The sequence below is a fragment of the Symphalangus syndactylus genome, chromosome 2 (genome assembly GCF_028878055.3).
Source record: "Symphalangus syndactylus isolate Jambi chromosome 2, NHGRI_mSymSyn1-v2.1_pri, whole genome shotgun sequence".
Taxonomy (NCBI): Eukaryota; Metazoa; Chordata; class Mammalia; order Primates; family Hylobatidae; genus Symphalangus; species Symphalangus syndactylus.
In genome coordinates, this window is record NC_072424.2 from 66630503 (window position 1) to 66648130 (window position 17628).

Below are 17628 nucleotides of genomic sequence, written 5' to 3' on the forward strand. Positions count from 1 at the left end.
CTAAAATCACTCAAGAGTGATTCTTTGCATGTTCTTTCACTAGATCCTAACTATACACAACTGACTCCCTCTAAGGGAAATGTACAGAGTTCCAGACACAGACAAGCAGAAAATAAAGAAAGACAACATACTATTTCAACAGGTAAAGTAAACATGAGAAATTTGCCAAAGAAGAGAATACATTATTATTTTTGCCAATTGGGCAGAAAAATAGGCAATTAGACAAGAATATATCAGGAAATGTTATCACTCCACAAATGAGCAATTCTAGAGTGGTCTTTTCCATCTACTTAAATACACGGATAAACTATTCCCTGAAAATAAGGGGAAAATAGTTATGAAATGTAAAAAGCAGCTTCTCAGACTAAGCAAGTAATAATAGAGCTTTCTAGTTTAAAATATTGTCTGTCTAGCAGATCTGGTACAAACTTTCCAAAACATCTACTAAAATGCCTATGAAAAACATCGTATAAAAACATTAAACCTCAGAGCAGGACAAAAAGTCAGTAACTACCAGAATTTTAAGGCGATAGATCTGTACCAGAAAGTTTTAGAAAGTATTATAATGAGCCAAGCACAGTGGTATATGCCTGCAGCTCAGCTACTTGGGACACTGAGGTGAAAGAATTGCTTGAGCCCATGAGTTTGAGACCAGCCTGGGCAATACAGCAAGACTCCGTCTCTATTAAAAACACACATATATATAAGATTTACTACTCCAAAAGAAGTTATCTGGGACAATCAATCTTTAGGTTCACCATATGAAAGTATGAATTCTCTTTAGTATGCATTATAGGATTTTCTTAAATTTCCCTCTGAAATGACATGAGATTTATATATATATATATATATATATATATATAATATATAAAATTGATGACACCTTATAATAAATTCTAAAAAGTAGAAAAAGTACAGAAAATATTCTCTGATGTCACTATAATAAAAATTTTAAAATTAAGAATAAACTCAGAAAATAAAGACTCTTCCACTAGAAATTTTAAAACTCTCACAATCCTGGGAAAGAAGAAAAAATAAACCAAAACCGCAAAACCCTTACTAACATGACAAATTATCAGATATTTGCCAGCTGTGGTGGCTCACGCTTGTAATCCCAACACTTTGGGAGGTCGAGGTGGGCAGACTGCTTGAGCTCGGGAGTTCAAAACCAGCCTGGGGAATACAAAAATTAGCCGGGCGTGATAACACATGCTTGTAGTCCTAGCTACTCAGGAGGCTAAGGCAGGATGATTGCTGGAGCCAAGGAAGTCAAGGCTGCAGTGAGTTGTCATCACACCACTCCACTCCACTAGGTGACAGAACAAGATCCTATCTCTAAAATAAAATAAAAACAGAACTAGGCTTGGCTTAGGAAAAGAGCAGAAATAAAAAATTAATCTAAAAGTTCATGGGAGGAGAAAAAAATTAAATAGCTATCACATTTTCAAAAATCAGTTCTCAGATCAAGTGCAAAAAAATACCCACAAAAAAAAAAAAAAGAAAGAAGAAACCTCAGGTATTTTAATAAATGGATATTGCACTCAAAGGGAGAGAAAAATTTAAATGTACCAATTTTCACATAGGAAGTGAAAAAGATATTAACCCAAACCCAAAGCACTACAATCCAAATAACTCCGTGGGGGAATTCCTCAAAAACCTAAAAAAGCAGGTAATTCCAATGTTTTTATTAAAACTGCTCTGGCCAGGCACAGTGGCTCACCCTGTAATCCCAACACTTTGGGAAGCCAAGAACAGAGGACTGCTTGAGCCTAAGAGTTCAAGACCAGCCTGGTCAAACATACTGAGAGGCATTATCTCCACAAAAAATTTTAAAATTAGCTGAGTGTGGTGGCACGTGCCTGTAGTCCCAGCTACTCGGGAGGCTGAGGCGGGAGGTTCACTTGAGCCCAGGAGTTCAAGGCTGTAGTGAGCTATAATTGTGTCACTGCACTCCAGCCTGGATAACAGAGCAAGACCCTGTCTTAAAACAACAACAACAACAACAAAAAGCTCTAGAACATATTTTTTTAAACCAAGTTTCTTTATAACACTGATGAAAACAGAGTATAACAGAGTGTACCACTGATGAAAAAGTTTCCAAAGATTTACAACATATCGAGATTATTTATAAACATCAATGCAAAAATCCTTTTAAAAAGTTAGAAAAAAAAACTGGGCAGTACAATTTTTAAAATAATATATTAAGGCAAAGTAGGGCTTATCCCAGGAATGAGAGAATGATTCGACATCAGGAAATATTTTCATATAATTCATGAGATAAACAGATCGAAACAGGAAAAAAAAATAGTATTCGATCTATAGTAGATGAAAAGCCATTTGACCAAACTAAACTGAACACACATTCTTGGTTAAAAATAAAATCACTTAGTGAAATAGAACCAAACGCATACTTGTTTCACCTGATAAAACAGATCTCAGAATTAAGGGCAGCATATCATACTCTGAAGAAACACCAGAAGCATTCCCACTCAAATCAGAAAACAAGAATCCCCATAACTACTGCCACAATTTAAAACTGTATTTATGTATAATCAAATTGGACAAAAGTTAATGTATGAAAAATCCAGTAAGTAAAAATATCACTATTTACACTTAATATGAATACCTAAAAAAAGAATTGCAAATTATAAGCAATAACAAAAGTAAGAGAGTTCGATAAATAAGATTGTACGCCAAAATCATCAGCTTTCAGGTTTAAAACCTAACCATGTATAAAAGGCATCTATCCTAGAGTCCTATAGCTAACATCATATTTAATAGTTAAAAACAAAATTTTCCTTCCCCATAGATGAGGAAGAAGAGAAGGCTGTTCATTCTCACTGCTTCCATACAACATTAAACAATACATTCTAGTCAGTGCAGTAAGGCAGGAGAATAAAATTAAAAGCATCCAAGTTGGAAAGGGAAAGTAGCACCTTTTTCACTTATATAATTGTCTATGTAATAATTTTGATGAAATTCACAAAAAATTATTAGTATAATAATTGAGTTTAGCAAGACTGTAAGATAAAACATCAAAATACAAAAATCAACGTACTCCTTTGGGGAAAAAAGTATATTTCTATATACTACCAATAGTCAGAAACAGAAATTTTTCAAAGACTTTTAGGACAATATCAAAAAGTATGAAATAAATCTGAAAAAAGATGAGCAAAATCTCATGCTTAAAACTACAAAAATTGCTGAGAGACAATAAAGAAGACCTATATAAAAGAAAATATATGCCAGGTTAATGAACTAGAAAACTTGGCATTGTTATGATGTTAGTTCTCCCCCAAAATTGACCTATATATTCATTACAATTCCAACCAAAATCCCAGTAGGCTTTTTTGTAGAAATTGACAGCTAATTATAAAATTCACATGAAAATGCAAAGGCCTAGAATAGCCAAAACAACTTAGAAGAGAACAACAAAGTTAGAACATTAATACTATCTGATTTCAGGATTTACAGCAACCAAAAATAATCAAGACAGTATGGTGCTTGAGTAAAGACAGACAAACAGATCAAGAGAACTGAACAGACAGTCTAGAAACAGAACCAGACATACACAACAAACTTCGTTTTTTATAAAGGTGCAAAAGTAATTCAATGAGAAAAGGACAGTCTCTTCAATTGGCATAGAAACAACTGAATATCTATACGCAAAAAAAAAAAAAAAAACCATGTCAACAGACTAAAAATAACCTAAATGTCTATGACTATGATGTTAGCTAAGTTATGGTATACTGATACAATGAAAATCTGTGCAACTGTTAAAGAAAAATGAAGATGATCTAATCTCTGTGTACCAATACTGGGGTGAAGAGAAGAGATACTGTGAAGTTTTTTTTAAAGAAAAAAAGAAAACGACACAACAGTGTATTAAAAAATCACCATGCTGATCATGGTGTCTCATACCTGTAATCTCAACACTTTGGGAGGCCGAGGCAGACAGATCATTTGAGCCTAGGAATTTGAGACCAGCCTGGTCAATACAGCAAAATCCCATCACTACAAAAAATTTAAAAATTAGCTAGGAATGGTGGTTCCGGTCTATAGTTCCAGCTACTTGGGAGGCTGAGTTGGGAGGATTGAGTCTGGGAGGTCAAGGATGCAGTGAGCCATGATCGCACCACTGCACTCCAGCCTGGATGACAGAGCAAGAGTCTGTTTCGAAAAAAAGAAAAAAAAAATCATCACTTTATGGAGATAGTAAGAATATAAATAAATGCGTTTATTTATTAAGAAATTCTGGATGGATACACTAAAAGCTAACAGCAATGGTTACTGAGAAGGTGATAAATGGATGGGGAGCTTTCAGAGAAACTTTTTACTGCATGTTTTTAAAGTTTTGTTAGTCATATGTAGTCTATTCAAATAATTCTTTTTGAATTGACCTTCAAACTGGAAATGTAAATAGAATCGCAATTTGAAAAACAGCTTGTTATTACTATTTTGGATGTTGTATTCTGACTGTATATTAGCTAAAAATTGAACAATTATCCCTTCATTGTGTTTAACACATCAAATTAAACAAAACAAAGAGTTATAGAGCTATATTAATAAATTCCTAAAATCAGAATCATCTTTGAGATTTTAAAGATACACAGATATGAAATTCTATTATTTTTCTACAAAATTAGTATGCATGTTTTATAGCTGTAAATTTTGTTTAAAACTTCATAAAAGCTACCATTCTTAAAATAAATGATCTATACTTCCCTGAAAATGCTGTAAGGTTCATAATATCACTATTTTACCATCCCATTAGCAAAGATAAAAATCTCCACAGCAATAACCTGTCAATTGTAGTTATTATCCTATAACTCATGTTACTAAGGTCTTACATGTTATACCAATTCTGCTATAAAATGTGTTTTCCTTTTGTATTCTACAACCAAAAATACTTCAGTAAGAGACATTAAGGACAAAAAACAATAATAAGAACTGAAAGTGAGGAGAGGAGAATAAAATCCTAAAAATTAGAATTGCTTTTATTATTTATTTATTTATTTTGAGACACAGTGTCCCACTCTGCCACCCAGGCTGAAGTACAGTGGCACAATCTTGGCTCACTGTAGCCTCAACCTCCCAGGCTCAAGCAATCATTCCACCTCCACCTCCTGTAGGCATGTGCCACCAGGCCTGGCTAATTTTTTTGTATTTTTTGTAGAAACAGGGTTTTGCCATGTTGCCCAGGCTGGTCTCGAACTCTTGGGCACAAGCGATCCAAGTGCCTTGGCCTTCCAAAGTGCCGGGATTACAGGCATGAGCCACCATGCCTAGCTAGAATTGCTTTTAAAAAAGAAATATCCTATGATTTTAAGGAATTACATAAGCTAAGTATAAAGAAAAGCATAGTAAGAACACTGTCTTTCTTTTGAAAAACTACATAAAAAGTTGTTCCACATAATTGCTTCAAATCCCTAAAAAATAGTTCTGATATTACACATTAGCAAATATTTCTAAGCAGTACTGATATGACTAATAAAATTATACTATCTAAACACATTTTCTTAAATGCTGAACTCTGAATTATGACAGCACAACCTGTCAAATTCATTTTTTAAAAATGAACACAAACCAAAGGATTTGCCCAACTTTTATACTGTATTTACAATTTAGAAAATGTTCTCATAAGAGAACACAGTTCCAGTTAATAGATTTCCACCGTGGACACAGCAGATGTTAAATATTAACTTTATCTTTACCCAACCTACTGGACAGGGCACAGTAGTACACAGGCTCTTGTAGGTACCCCCTTAATATCACTGCTGCCAAAACAGACACAAAAGGCAAGCAGTGAACAGTCGAAAGATCATAGCAGCAGAGGTCAACCAAAATTCCCATGCCAAGCAGGTGTTACAGAAAATCATAATAAAAGTAAGATGATTACTCTGTATTTGTTGAATGAAAAAGATAGCCACTCAATAGTGCTAGGATTACTTACAGCTAATATCATATCCAAAGGCTAACACCAAATTAAGCAGACTAGAGTAGGAGCAGGTGAAGAGTTTAAAACATGATTGCATATGTTGCTATATATTTGTACAATTCTATCATAACCACCCTCCTCCCAAAAAATATAAATTATTTGGGCCGGGCGCAGTGGCTCACGCTTGTAATCCCAGCACTTTGGGAGGCCGAGGCGGGCGGATCACGAGGTCAGGAGATCGAGACCACAGTGAAACCCCGTCTCTACTAAAAGTACAAAAAAATTAGCCGGGCGTGGTGGCGGGCGCCTGTAGTCCCAGCTACTCGGAGAGGCTGAGGCAGGAGAATGGTGTGAACCCGGGAGGCAGAGCTTGCAGCGAGCCGAGATCGCGCCACTGCACTCCAGCCTGGGTGAGAGAGCGAGACTCCGTCTCAAAAAAAAAAAAAAATTATTTGGGTACTATTCCCTGGGTTGAATGTAAACAGACCATGGTTCTTCGTGGCCACCAATTTTTCAAATGCCCTAAACCAGGCATATAAAACACTGATTTAGAAAATAAAATCCCACCACAATGCAACTTCTTGGATGCCACATGCAATTTTAATGTAAAGTACTCATAACCCAGTATCAAAGCTGAACTATAAATTCAACTCGCAATAGAGAAATATAAAAAAGGCAAATGCCTCCCAAAATTTCTGAATCTGTGAAGCTACAAGCCTGATTCTGGAATATGACAAATTTCACAAAAGGTGTAACATTCCTTCAGGCTTCTTAGGAAATAGCTGGCTGGCTTTCTTCTGAATGCCAAATGTGCCCCCTTATCCTTTCTAAAACTTCTAAAATATTTCAAATGTTTATCAGTATACAATCAAGCATGGGACCATGTGGTATGCAGGCTCAAAATACATTTACATTCTGATAAGGAGAGCAGAGCTTTATGACTGCCAACTAACGTATCTATGAATTAGAACCACCAATCAGGTTTGCTAAGAAAGTTAACCACTACCAAAAGCAAGAATGTCTTACGAATATTCAAAACTGCAGACAAATTATAAAACAAGGAAGAAAGGAAAACGGAAAGTCAGAGAAGAAAAACAAATTAAAAGGTGGGTTCAATAAATCAGACATTCTAACACATAACAGGTACACAGAACACACTATGTATAATTTATACACAAAGAAATAAGAATCTCACCAAAAGCACAAATGAGAAATGGAGAAAAGTCTTAGGAAATAGTCAATATGCAATTTATATGTCATAGCTTTAAAAAACCAGAAATACCAAGGTACAATTGCTTTTAAACACCAGATCTGGTAAATATCCCACTGAAAACAAACTATGCGGCAACAATAACAGTAGTACCAGTAATAATAGTAGTCATATGAGTAATACTAAAAATAATAAGAGAACAAAGAAAAAAAAGAGAATGAAAAGGAAAATGGAGAAGATGAGGCATAAACAGAATTAGTATGTTCATGTGAGAACACAGGGCATGAAGAAGAGACAGTGAATAGAAGAAACTGGATGCTAAATAGACTATGCAAACAGAAGACAATTCCCTGAAGGAATGGAAGAGTAAAAATAGAGCATATAAATGTAATCATCAGACAAAATCATAGCAATATTAGAACATAATATAAAAACATTTTAGAGATGAAGGGCTTCTTAAGCAAGACAGAAAACCAGAAGATGCAAGAAATATTCTGCCAAATTTAACTACATAAAAATGAACTTTTCGGCCAGGCATGGTGGCTCACACCTGTAATCCCAGCACTTTAGGAGGCTAAGGCAGGCTGATCACTTGAGCCCAGGAGTTCGAGACCAGCCTGGGCAACACAGGGAAATCTCATCTCTAGAAAAAAATACAAAAAAATTAGCTGGACATGGTAGTATGCGCCTGTAGTCCCAGCTACTCCGTAGGCTGAGGTGGGAGGATCACTTGACCCCAGGAGGTCAAGGCTGTGGTGAGCCGAGATGGCACCATTGCACTCCAGGCTGAGCAAGAGTGAGACCCTGCCTCAAAAAAAAAAACTCATACTCACCTTCCCATTACAATACACTGCCTTGCCTACAGATCAAAAAAAAAAAAAAAAGAGTGCTGGCAATGGGAAAATGAGCTCTCTCATCTGCTGGAGACAAAATTGCTTTATTTGGAAAGGAATTTGGCAGTAGTTACTAACATTACTCATAATCTTTAAACCAAAAATTCTACTTACCCTGAAGAAATATCCACCCATATAAACAAAAATGCTCACTGAAACAGTGTTGGTAATAGCAAAGGACTAGAAGCAATCTAAAAACCTATCAATTACAACATAATGTATAGTACATCTTTACTATCACTACCATGCAGCACTTAACAAATAACATGGCAAATCTCTATGCACTGACATGGAAATATCTCCAAGCCATACTGTTAAGTGAAAAAACAAAACAAAACAAAAAGAACCAACATCTTGGAATATTTAGTATGATTCTTTTTTTTTTTTTTTTTTTTTTTTTGAGACAGAGTCTTGCTCTGTCACCCAAGCTGGAGTGCAGTGGCGCAATCTCGGCTCACTGCAACCTCCACCTTCTGAGTTCAAGCAATTCTCCTGCCTCAGCCTCCCGAGTAGCTGGGACTACAGACACATGCCACCACACCTGGCTAATTTTTGTATTTTCAGTAGAGACAGGTTTCACCATATTGGCCAGGCTGGTCTTGAGTTCCTGACCTTGTGATCTGCCCGCCTCGGCCTCCCAAAGTGCTGGGATTACAGGCATGAGCCACTGCACCTGGCCTTAGTTTATGATTCATTTTAAGTGGAAACAACAAAAATACTAAAAGAAAACCTTCAATGTATGTGTGTGTATATGTATCTATACACACACACACACACATATATATAAATGTATCTTTTTAATAAGAGTACGTACCAAACACTTTACCTTCAGGATGTGTAGGAGCAGGCCTAATGATCTTCATTCAATACAGTTCTATGTTGTTTATAGCTTTTTAAAAAACGTAGTATGACCAATGACCATGAAACAAAAACTATTATGAGAAGAAGGGAAACAACTAGTTTCAGGTGCCACCACTGAGAATCTTACTCAAGAGAAAAAGCCTAGGAGTCGTACCATGTTTGGCCAAAACAGCACTATACCCAATTCAAGTATTTTCTGACAACGTCAAGACAACTGGGCAGCAAAATGTCATTCATATTCCTCTTGTAAGCTGAATTATGAGACATTATTAGCACTAATTCAAAAAAATTAAACTTTACCTTTCTTGAAGTACAGATGTCAAAAAATGGCTTATTTCTGACACTAAATGGTTCCTGTGTTTTGTCAATGAGCCCAGTCTTCATTTTTTCATGTCGAGGACTTATAATTTCTCGTTCTATACACTGCAGACGAACATTAAAATCACAATCTCCAACGGGCTGTGACTGAATTAAATAAAGAATTAGTTAAATTTTAACACTACTATTTTATCAGCATAATTATAAAGGCTGCCACAATATACCTAATAGTCTGTGTAAACAGTATCCTCTGGAGTTATTCAGTGCACAGCCTGCACAAACATATATACCAACCCTAATAATTAGTTTGACTAACAACAGAACTATCTAAACACACAAAGAGACTTATTTTAAAATACAACTGTATAAAACAGTATGAGAAAGTGGCACAATTCTACTGTAAGTTGATCGAAATATTTCACATCTAGGCCGGGTGTGGTGGCTCACACCTGTAGTCCCAGCACTTTGGAAGGCTGAGGCAGGAGGATCACGTGAGCCCAGGAGTTTGAGGCTAGCCTGGGCAACAGAGCAAGACCACTACCCCCAAATTTTAAAAAATAAAAAATAAACAATTTCACATCTGAATTAAAGTATTAATATACTATTTATAGGTATAGAATCATTTTAAAATAGAAAAAATATATACTCACTGGTCTTTATTATGTATATAAATTAGTTGAAACCCTTTAACAGTACCCTATTACAGTATAAAAACTAAAATCCACAGAATTCAGAAAAGTACAAGCGAGTAACACACCAAAATAGGTAGCACAGTTACCTACAATGTTTTTTGTTGTTTAAAGTGCTAATGTTATAGATATCAGCAAGCAGAAGATATGTATCAAATACACCCTCAAATCTGGAAGCTAACACAGAAGTTTACATAATACGTTCAAAGTTATACAGTTATAAAGAAATAGTTCTCTCCCTCAAATACACTTTCCCTTTAGTGTTCTTAAAGCATATATGGTTTGAACTGTGAAATTAAAAGTACATGAACACTTTTGTATGAATTGAGGGTAAGTCTCGTCCTATCCATGTGGCATATACAAACACAGTTATATTATCTGGTTGACAGTAATCATCCAGATTAGTAATTATCGCTTCAATGGCACATAAGCTACTCTTCTTTTTTACTTTGCAACTGGACACACCTTACGTGCATTTTTCCCCCATCTTTTCTTTTTCCTCTTCTCCAACGTATATTCTCCAACCTAACATTTACTCAACCTAATGTTTACATAGGGGTGGCAGCACTTGCTTAAGGAGTACCTTGGGGATGTCTTTTTCTCAACTTTAGAAGGATGACAACTTTGATATTCAGCAAAGAATAAGGAGTGAGACAAAGTGAGTGAGAGGTATGAGGTAGCACACGTTCTCTTTACATAAAGGCGTACAACCATCTGTAAAGGATATTTATTGGGGAAATGCTAGTAAATAACCATACAGTCCATGTGTCTTCTTTTCTATGCAATCAACATCGTCAACAAGGTTGAAAAATCTAAAATGTTAGGCTGGTTTATTAGAGTTATTAAAAGAATTCAGACACTTATAAAATTAAAGTAGAATAAGCAAGCCCTCTTGTATGTTCTAAAAAAAAAAAAAAAAGTCTAACAACTGTTAAAACATATGTAAATGTCTAAATTCCCTCCTAGAAGCTTTCTACCTTTATACATAAATTCACCAAACTTCAAGAATAGACTGAAAGCAAGTTCACCTTCAAATCCACGATGCCTATGGGCAAAGTTAAGCTCTCAACAGATAGGTGTTGAATCACTGAGACTACAGGAAACACTCAATAATTATTCACTAGCTTGTCCCCTGTTTTCAGTTCTTACTCCCTTCAAAACCCTATCCATACTGCCACTAGTTATCTTTCGAAATAGTAAAAGTATGTTCATATCATTACTATAATGAAAACCCTTTAACAATGCCTTATTACATAAAGAACTAAGTTAAAATGCCTTATTCAAGTAATCTGGCCCTCTACTTAACAATCCATTCTCATTTTTTGCTATGTCCCACACCTTACCATCCGTCAAGTATACTAACAGGCCGGGTGCAGTTGGCTCACACCTGTAATCCCAGCACTTTGGGAGGCTGAAGTGGGCAGATTGCTTGAGGCCAGAAGTTCGTGACCAGCGTAGCCATCATGGCAAAACCTCATGTATTTGTATTTTTGTGCTAAAAATACAAAAATTAGCTGGGCATAGGGGCTCACGCCTGTGGTCCCAGCTACTCAGGAGGCTGAGGCACAAGAATTGCTTGAACACAGGAGGCAGAGGTTGCTGTGAGCTGAGATCGTGCCACTGCACTCCAGCCTGGGTGACAGAGGAAGATAGTCTCAAAAAAAAAAAAAAAAAAAGTATGCTAACAAACCATCTAATGCTCCTGACCTCCATGACTCAATCCTTCAAAACTAATTTGTGTCACTTTCTCAGTCTGCAATTCCATGGTTCAGTGACTCAACTATACCCAGGGAAGTTGGAATACTCTCACCTCTCTAATACCACTATATCTTTTACATACCTTTGTTATGTTTATGATTTTAAAAGTATAATTTCTTTACATTTATATTTCATCCATAATAGTCTCCAAATTTGCTTTAATTTTATATCCAATCTAAACACATATCCTAACAAATACATTAAAAAATGCTTATTTTTTAAAAATGTGTATACATATACAACTGTGAAATATTATAAAATGTTATGTTTTTAATGTAAAATGTTATAAAACAGACAAAATAATGTATTAATTTTTTTTTAAGTTCTCCTGTGTTCTTCCCAAATTCCAATGAAACGCTGTGCAAATGGCCTTCTTTGGAAGCCAGTACACTAGCGTGTGAATTCTTTAAAGGCAACAAATTATGTCTCATTCATCTTTGTATACCCAGTACATATGGACTTGACATATAAAAGATGATTGATGCTGAGAGTCAGAGGGTGAAAAAAAAAGATAATTGATGAAATTCTTTCTGGATAAGCTAATAAACTAACGGACTGAAAAGATTTTAAATATTATTTCAAAAAAATTCTTTTTCTAACAGTGGCCCTGATTTGGTGATACAAAATAAATAACGTTGTTAATCATCCATAAAGGCTCCATAGTAAATTAAAGAATTAAATATACGATACTTTCAATTATAAATGCATCCCAATATCAGAAATGTAAAAATATATGTGGCTTAAAATCATGAAATATAGTAATAGGCACACAATAAATATGTATTGAATAAACAATTATTGACCTAAAGACAAAAAGCATAACAATCATTTTTAGAATAAAATATAGATTAATTTCTTAAACAAAACAAAAAGTACAATATTTGGGAAGGTCTGATGAGACTGATTTCATTAAAATTTAAAGCTTCTGTGCATTAATAAACACTGATTTGGAAAACATATTACCACACATATAACCAGCAAAGGACTAGAATCTAGAAAAGGTAATTGACTCCTACATATTAAGAAGAAAAAAAAAGACAGAAAACCAAATAGAACAAACTTGCAATTAAGTTACAGAAGAAAAATACAAACAGATAAAAATAAACCTCAGAAATATGTCCAACTTCATTGGTAATCAGGGAAAAAAATAGACAACCAAATAGAAAAAATAGAAGATTGTATTATAAGATTATACAAACTTGCAATTAAATCATACAAATTCCAAACAAGTAAAAAAAAATTACAAATATGTTAAACCTTGTTAGTAATCAAGGAGAAGCAAATTAAAACAGGATGATACCATTTCACACACATCAAATTGGCAGTAATATAAATGTCTGATAAAACCAACTTTGGCAAACTGAAACAACTATTTCTGAGAGAAATTTAGCAATGCAGATAATACAGCTGAAGCTGCTGATTTAATCACAATCTCCATGACATACTAATGACAGAATAGAGTTTTTAAAAACACTTCCCAGGTAATTACATTCCAAGAATGGGAACAACTGTCCTAGCGAAATTTTCACGTGTGCACAAGAAAAAAACATAAAATTGTTCAATACAGTAGTAATATAAAAGCAAAAAATGGAAACCTTAATGTTCATCAAAAGGAAAAAGGATAAATTCTGTATATTTATACAATTTAATACTCAATGGTAATTAAAGTGAATGAACTAAATCTAGACGTATTAGTACAAATAAATCTCAACATTATCTTGTTGAGCAAAGGTCAGCAAAGGTATAGTACAATAACATTTATATAACACCAGAAACCTTGCAAAAGAATATCATATATATTTTATGGATACACACATAGATAGTAAAAGTATCTGAAACATTCATGGGAACAATAAACACACCAAATTCAGGGTAGAGGCTGATTCTGGGCAAGAGATTTGAGAATAGGAGAGAGGTGTAACTAAGAAACTTCTATTGGATTCGTACTGAATCATGTCTTATTAAAAAGAAAGTGGACCAAAAGTATGAAGTTTTAACAAATCTAGGTGGTCAGTACATGAGTATTCCTTATATTATTTTTTAGACTCTTCTATATGGTGAAATTTTTCATATTTTTAAAAAGTATTAGAAAACTGCTATCTAAGACAGAGTACTCAGCTAAGAAATGAGAGTAAGCCCAGACTGAACATGTATTAAAGCAGAGCTCAGTGTCAAGAAGTAAAGGAGACAGAACTTACCTACTCACAAAGAAACAAAGCCACCCCGCCACCCCTTATGTCTAGTTATAGGCCAATGAATGCTATTCCAAGATCTGTGATAAGATTAAGCCAATTCTGGAAAGCATTACTTTTGAGGAATACAGTCAAACAGAACAAAATAAAACTTGATGTTTTCTGGCCCTGAGGCTCTTAAATTTGAAGCTCTTTGTTTTAAACACAGAAATTCAATCAAAAAATTAGATGTGTGCATTAAAAATGTCCAGGAAAAAAATGCCTTTTAATAACCTGGATTAATGCAATCCTGAATTAATACTGCAATTTATTACCCATTCAACAGCTCATAATCAGTTTCTCTTTTGTTTTGTTGCTGTTTTGGTGACAGAAATAAACTCATGAGATTTAAAAGAAAAAAATCAAGTACAGGATAATTAAAATCAGAAATTTTCATTTTATGAAATGCTGTCTTATTTTATCAGAGTTAAGCCATTATTCTTTACTCACTTGCAAGTTAAAGAAACCTAAAACAAAGAAATGTGTGAAAATTAACAATAAGAGAAAGAAAAGGAGATATAAAAGGATTAACAAAAAGATACCCAGTGAGTAACCTGAGTCACAAATTTTCTTTCCTACTATCTCTAAGGCAGCACCAAAGACTATTTGTCAAAAATACATTCATTATTTCAGTAATAACTTGTATTTTATAAATTATAGGTACTTACATTGAATTTAATTATGTCATATATCAAATATCTAGGAACAGCCTGTCCATTTACTCTGTCAATAATCATCTCCTTGAAAGAGAAAAGAAGGTAAGTTTCTTCATACTTTAATTACAACTTTTTTAATTTAGCTGAAATATGGCATACACACAGTAAGCACATAAACCATAAATATATAACCTGATGAAATTTCACAGTGAACACACTTGTACCCAGATCATATCAATAAACTGTTAGCCCCCCATCCCCATCATGCATTTATTCTATACTGAAATAGAATCACCTGACAATATCTCATCATATTTTTTATATTTGAATTTCCATGCTACATTTTGCTTTATGCTTGAATTACTAAGCGACAATTATGGGTAGGAGACTACAAATTTTAAATTCTAAAAGTCAGGATCTTTTTTAAAAATATTTTTGTTTAATCATTAATGCTTTAAATTTTGTTATACATCAATTACTTTAATCATAAAATCTATGACAATAAATAGCACCCTCATTATAGATTTAATTCCCATGTGAGCCATGTGGCCTTTCTTGGTTTCATACCACTTTACTAGGCTTTGATCAAAGGGAACGGGGCAAGAGAGTATGAACAGATCACTGCAAATCTACCATAGCCATTAAAAAGTAAAAAAAAATCTGCAGTCTGACAGAACAAGATAATGACATTAAAGGATGACTACAGGTATAAAATGCAGTATTACATAAAATTTTAATTATTAATACGTTTTTGACCTAAAATTATGTTTCTTTCCTCATATTCTTACTTGGAAACCAGATAGGTTTTCTTGCTTCTAATTTTATAACAGAAATTCCATGTACAACCATCTAAAATTACAAAAAAATACATGATTTAGGAAAAATGTATTTTGTTTTTATAAGAAAGCATTACCTAAGCCTAAGTACAAGGAGTGTAGTTATTTCTACTTGAAGAATAAGAGAAAGTTTGGTAATAAGGTACATGACCATTAGCTGCATCCTGAAAGATGCAGAGTATATTTTCCAACAGGATCCTGGATAGGCCAAATGGTATAACAAAGGCATGAAAAAAGATGGCTTGGGGTAAATTGTCCAAAGCTGAGTATTTGTGATTAGCAATCACAATCAAAGATGAGACTGAAGACACAGGCATGCTTCAGATATAAAGAATATTATACTGAATAGTTTGGCTTTTGTGCTATGAGGAACAGGGAACCACTGAAGGGTTTTCAAAACCTGTGGGCCTTCAAGGCTCATCTCTGTAACTCATTCCTTGAAATCTTTCATATAAGGCTCCCTTGGTTCTAATCATCACAGTCCATATAGGTGATGAAATGTTCTGGAATTAGATAGTGGTCTTGATTTTATGACCTTGTGGAAAAGACTAAAAACCACTGGATTGAACATCTTAAAATAGTGAATTTCACAGTATGTAAATTGTATCTCAATTTTTTTTAAAAAAGAACTAAATTAAAAAAAAAAAGAAATCCTAAAAGCAGTTCTTCAGATTGAAGAGGAATAACAGAACCCCAGATACACAACATATATTAAATGTCAGCTATATACATATTGGTTATACATGTTATATAATTATTAGCACAACGAAGTTACTAAAAGGATATTTCCTTTTAACATCAAAATACAAAATGTCATCTCTTCTTGATTGTTAATTTTCTCTACTTTAAGTTTACAGACTTTCTAAAATTTCAACAATAAGCATGCAGTGTTTTATTAAAAATTAATAGTTGAAAAAGACATGGAATTTTTCCAAAATTCTTGCTATTAACTTTAATGATTAACTGCTATATTCTTATCTTAGTCTCAATATTAATTTGATTAAATTTCACTGATGTGTTTCAGGTGAATTAATGCAATATTTCTAAATTCCTATTTTCCACATTTTATAGGTCAAAGAACATAGTTAAGCAAAGCAAAACAAAAGCTTCAATGCTCACATCTGACAGACAATTAGGTGGTTTGAATTATTCTTGGATTTGGAATTTTACAAAAACAATTTGCACATGAAAATGTAGAAGAAACAGGAAACTACAGAGGACTGTTTTAATTAACTAACCAAAAAAAACAGATATGGCAACTATAATTCTAGCCCAAGTAAATTGACATCATGAATCATATTGCTATTTTTAAAACTTCACAAAAATCTATTATGCTGCTCTCAGTTATCCAAGTTTGAGGTGAAATAAATAGTATTGCTAAGTTAAATCTGCAGATGGTTAAATATCTAATTTTTAAGCATTATTTCCTACCTAGAATGCCCTTAGCCCACGTCCATCAAAAATCTTTCTATAGAAATCTTTCTGTTTCTAATGCCAACTCCTACATAAAACATATTTAGTTCCTGACTAACTAGATGTGATTTATTTCTCCTCTAAACTACCTCAGGACTTAAATACCTCTCTTTGGGTTACTGTTTTATTCAAAGGTCTCTTCCATCATTAGCATTCATTCTCCACCCTACTCAATTAAGTAAAATGTTTCAAGGGTGAGGCCTTCTCCTCAACCCTCTAAGCAATACCCGTACTCTTGGTATAGCAACTCATAATAGGCACTCAACAAACATTAGTTCAATTATAAACTAGACTAAACTTTGACAAATGCTATTACTTGAGTCTTTTCCTTTCTTATATTTTATTAATTATAATGCTAAAAAAAGTACCTTAAATAAAGATAACAAAAACTAAAATGTTCCTGCTGTTCCCATGAACCAACTACCAGAGCTGCCACAAATGACTATGACTTTTATGTACTATATAACTCCAAGGGTGCCAGTCACATTAACTATAATATGACAGTTAAATCTATATACAGAGATACATATACATGTACATATGTATATATATCATTTTTATTAGAAAGTGGTATTTTGTTACACATGCTGTCATAGGAATGAAAATTTACTAGATACAGGAAAAAATACAAAAATCAAAATGTCCAACAAAAGGGAACTGGTTAAATAAATTGCAGAACTGTTTCTCAAACTTGCCTAATTATAATCACTTGGTCACCTGTATGGACATGTAGGCCCCTGGGAGATTCCAATTCATATGGTCTAG

At 33.9% G+C, this 17628-nt stretch overlaps 1 protein-coding gene across 2 annotated transcripts in view; it reads right to left on the reverse strand.

Annotated features, from left to right (window-relative positions):
• The window catches only part of RNGTT (RNA guanylyltransferase and 5'-phosphatase), a 369800-nt gene that overhangs the window by 238643 nt on the left and 113529 nt on the right, over nucleotides 1-17628 (reverse strand). For both annotated transcript variants that reach the window (XM_055258453.2, XM_055258464.2), the window contains exons 10-11: nucleotides 14567-14638; nucleotides 9203-9367 (exon numbers count right to left, since the gene is read on the reverse strand). In XM_055258453.2, the coding sequence (XP_055114428.1) occupies nucleotides 9203-9367; nucleotides 14567-14638 (237 nt within the window). The remainder of the gene's footprint in view (nucleotides 1-9202; nucleotides 9368-14566; nucleotides 14639-17628) is intronic.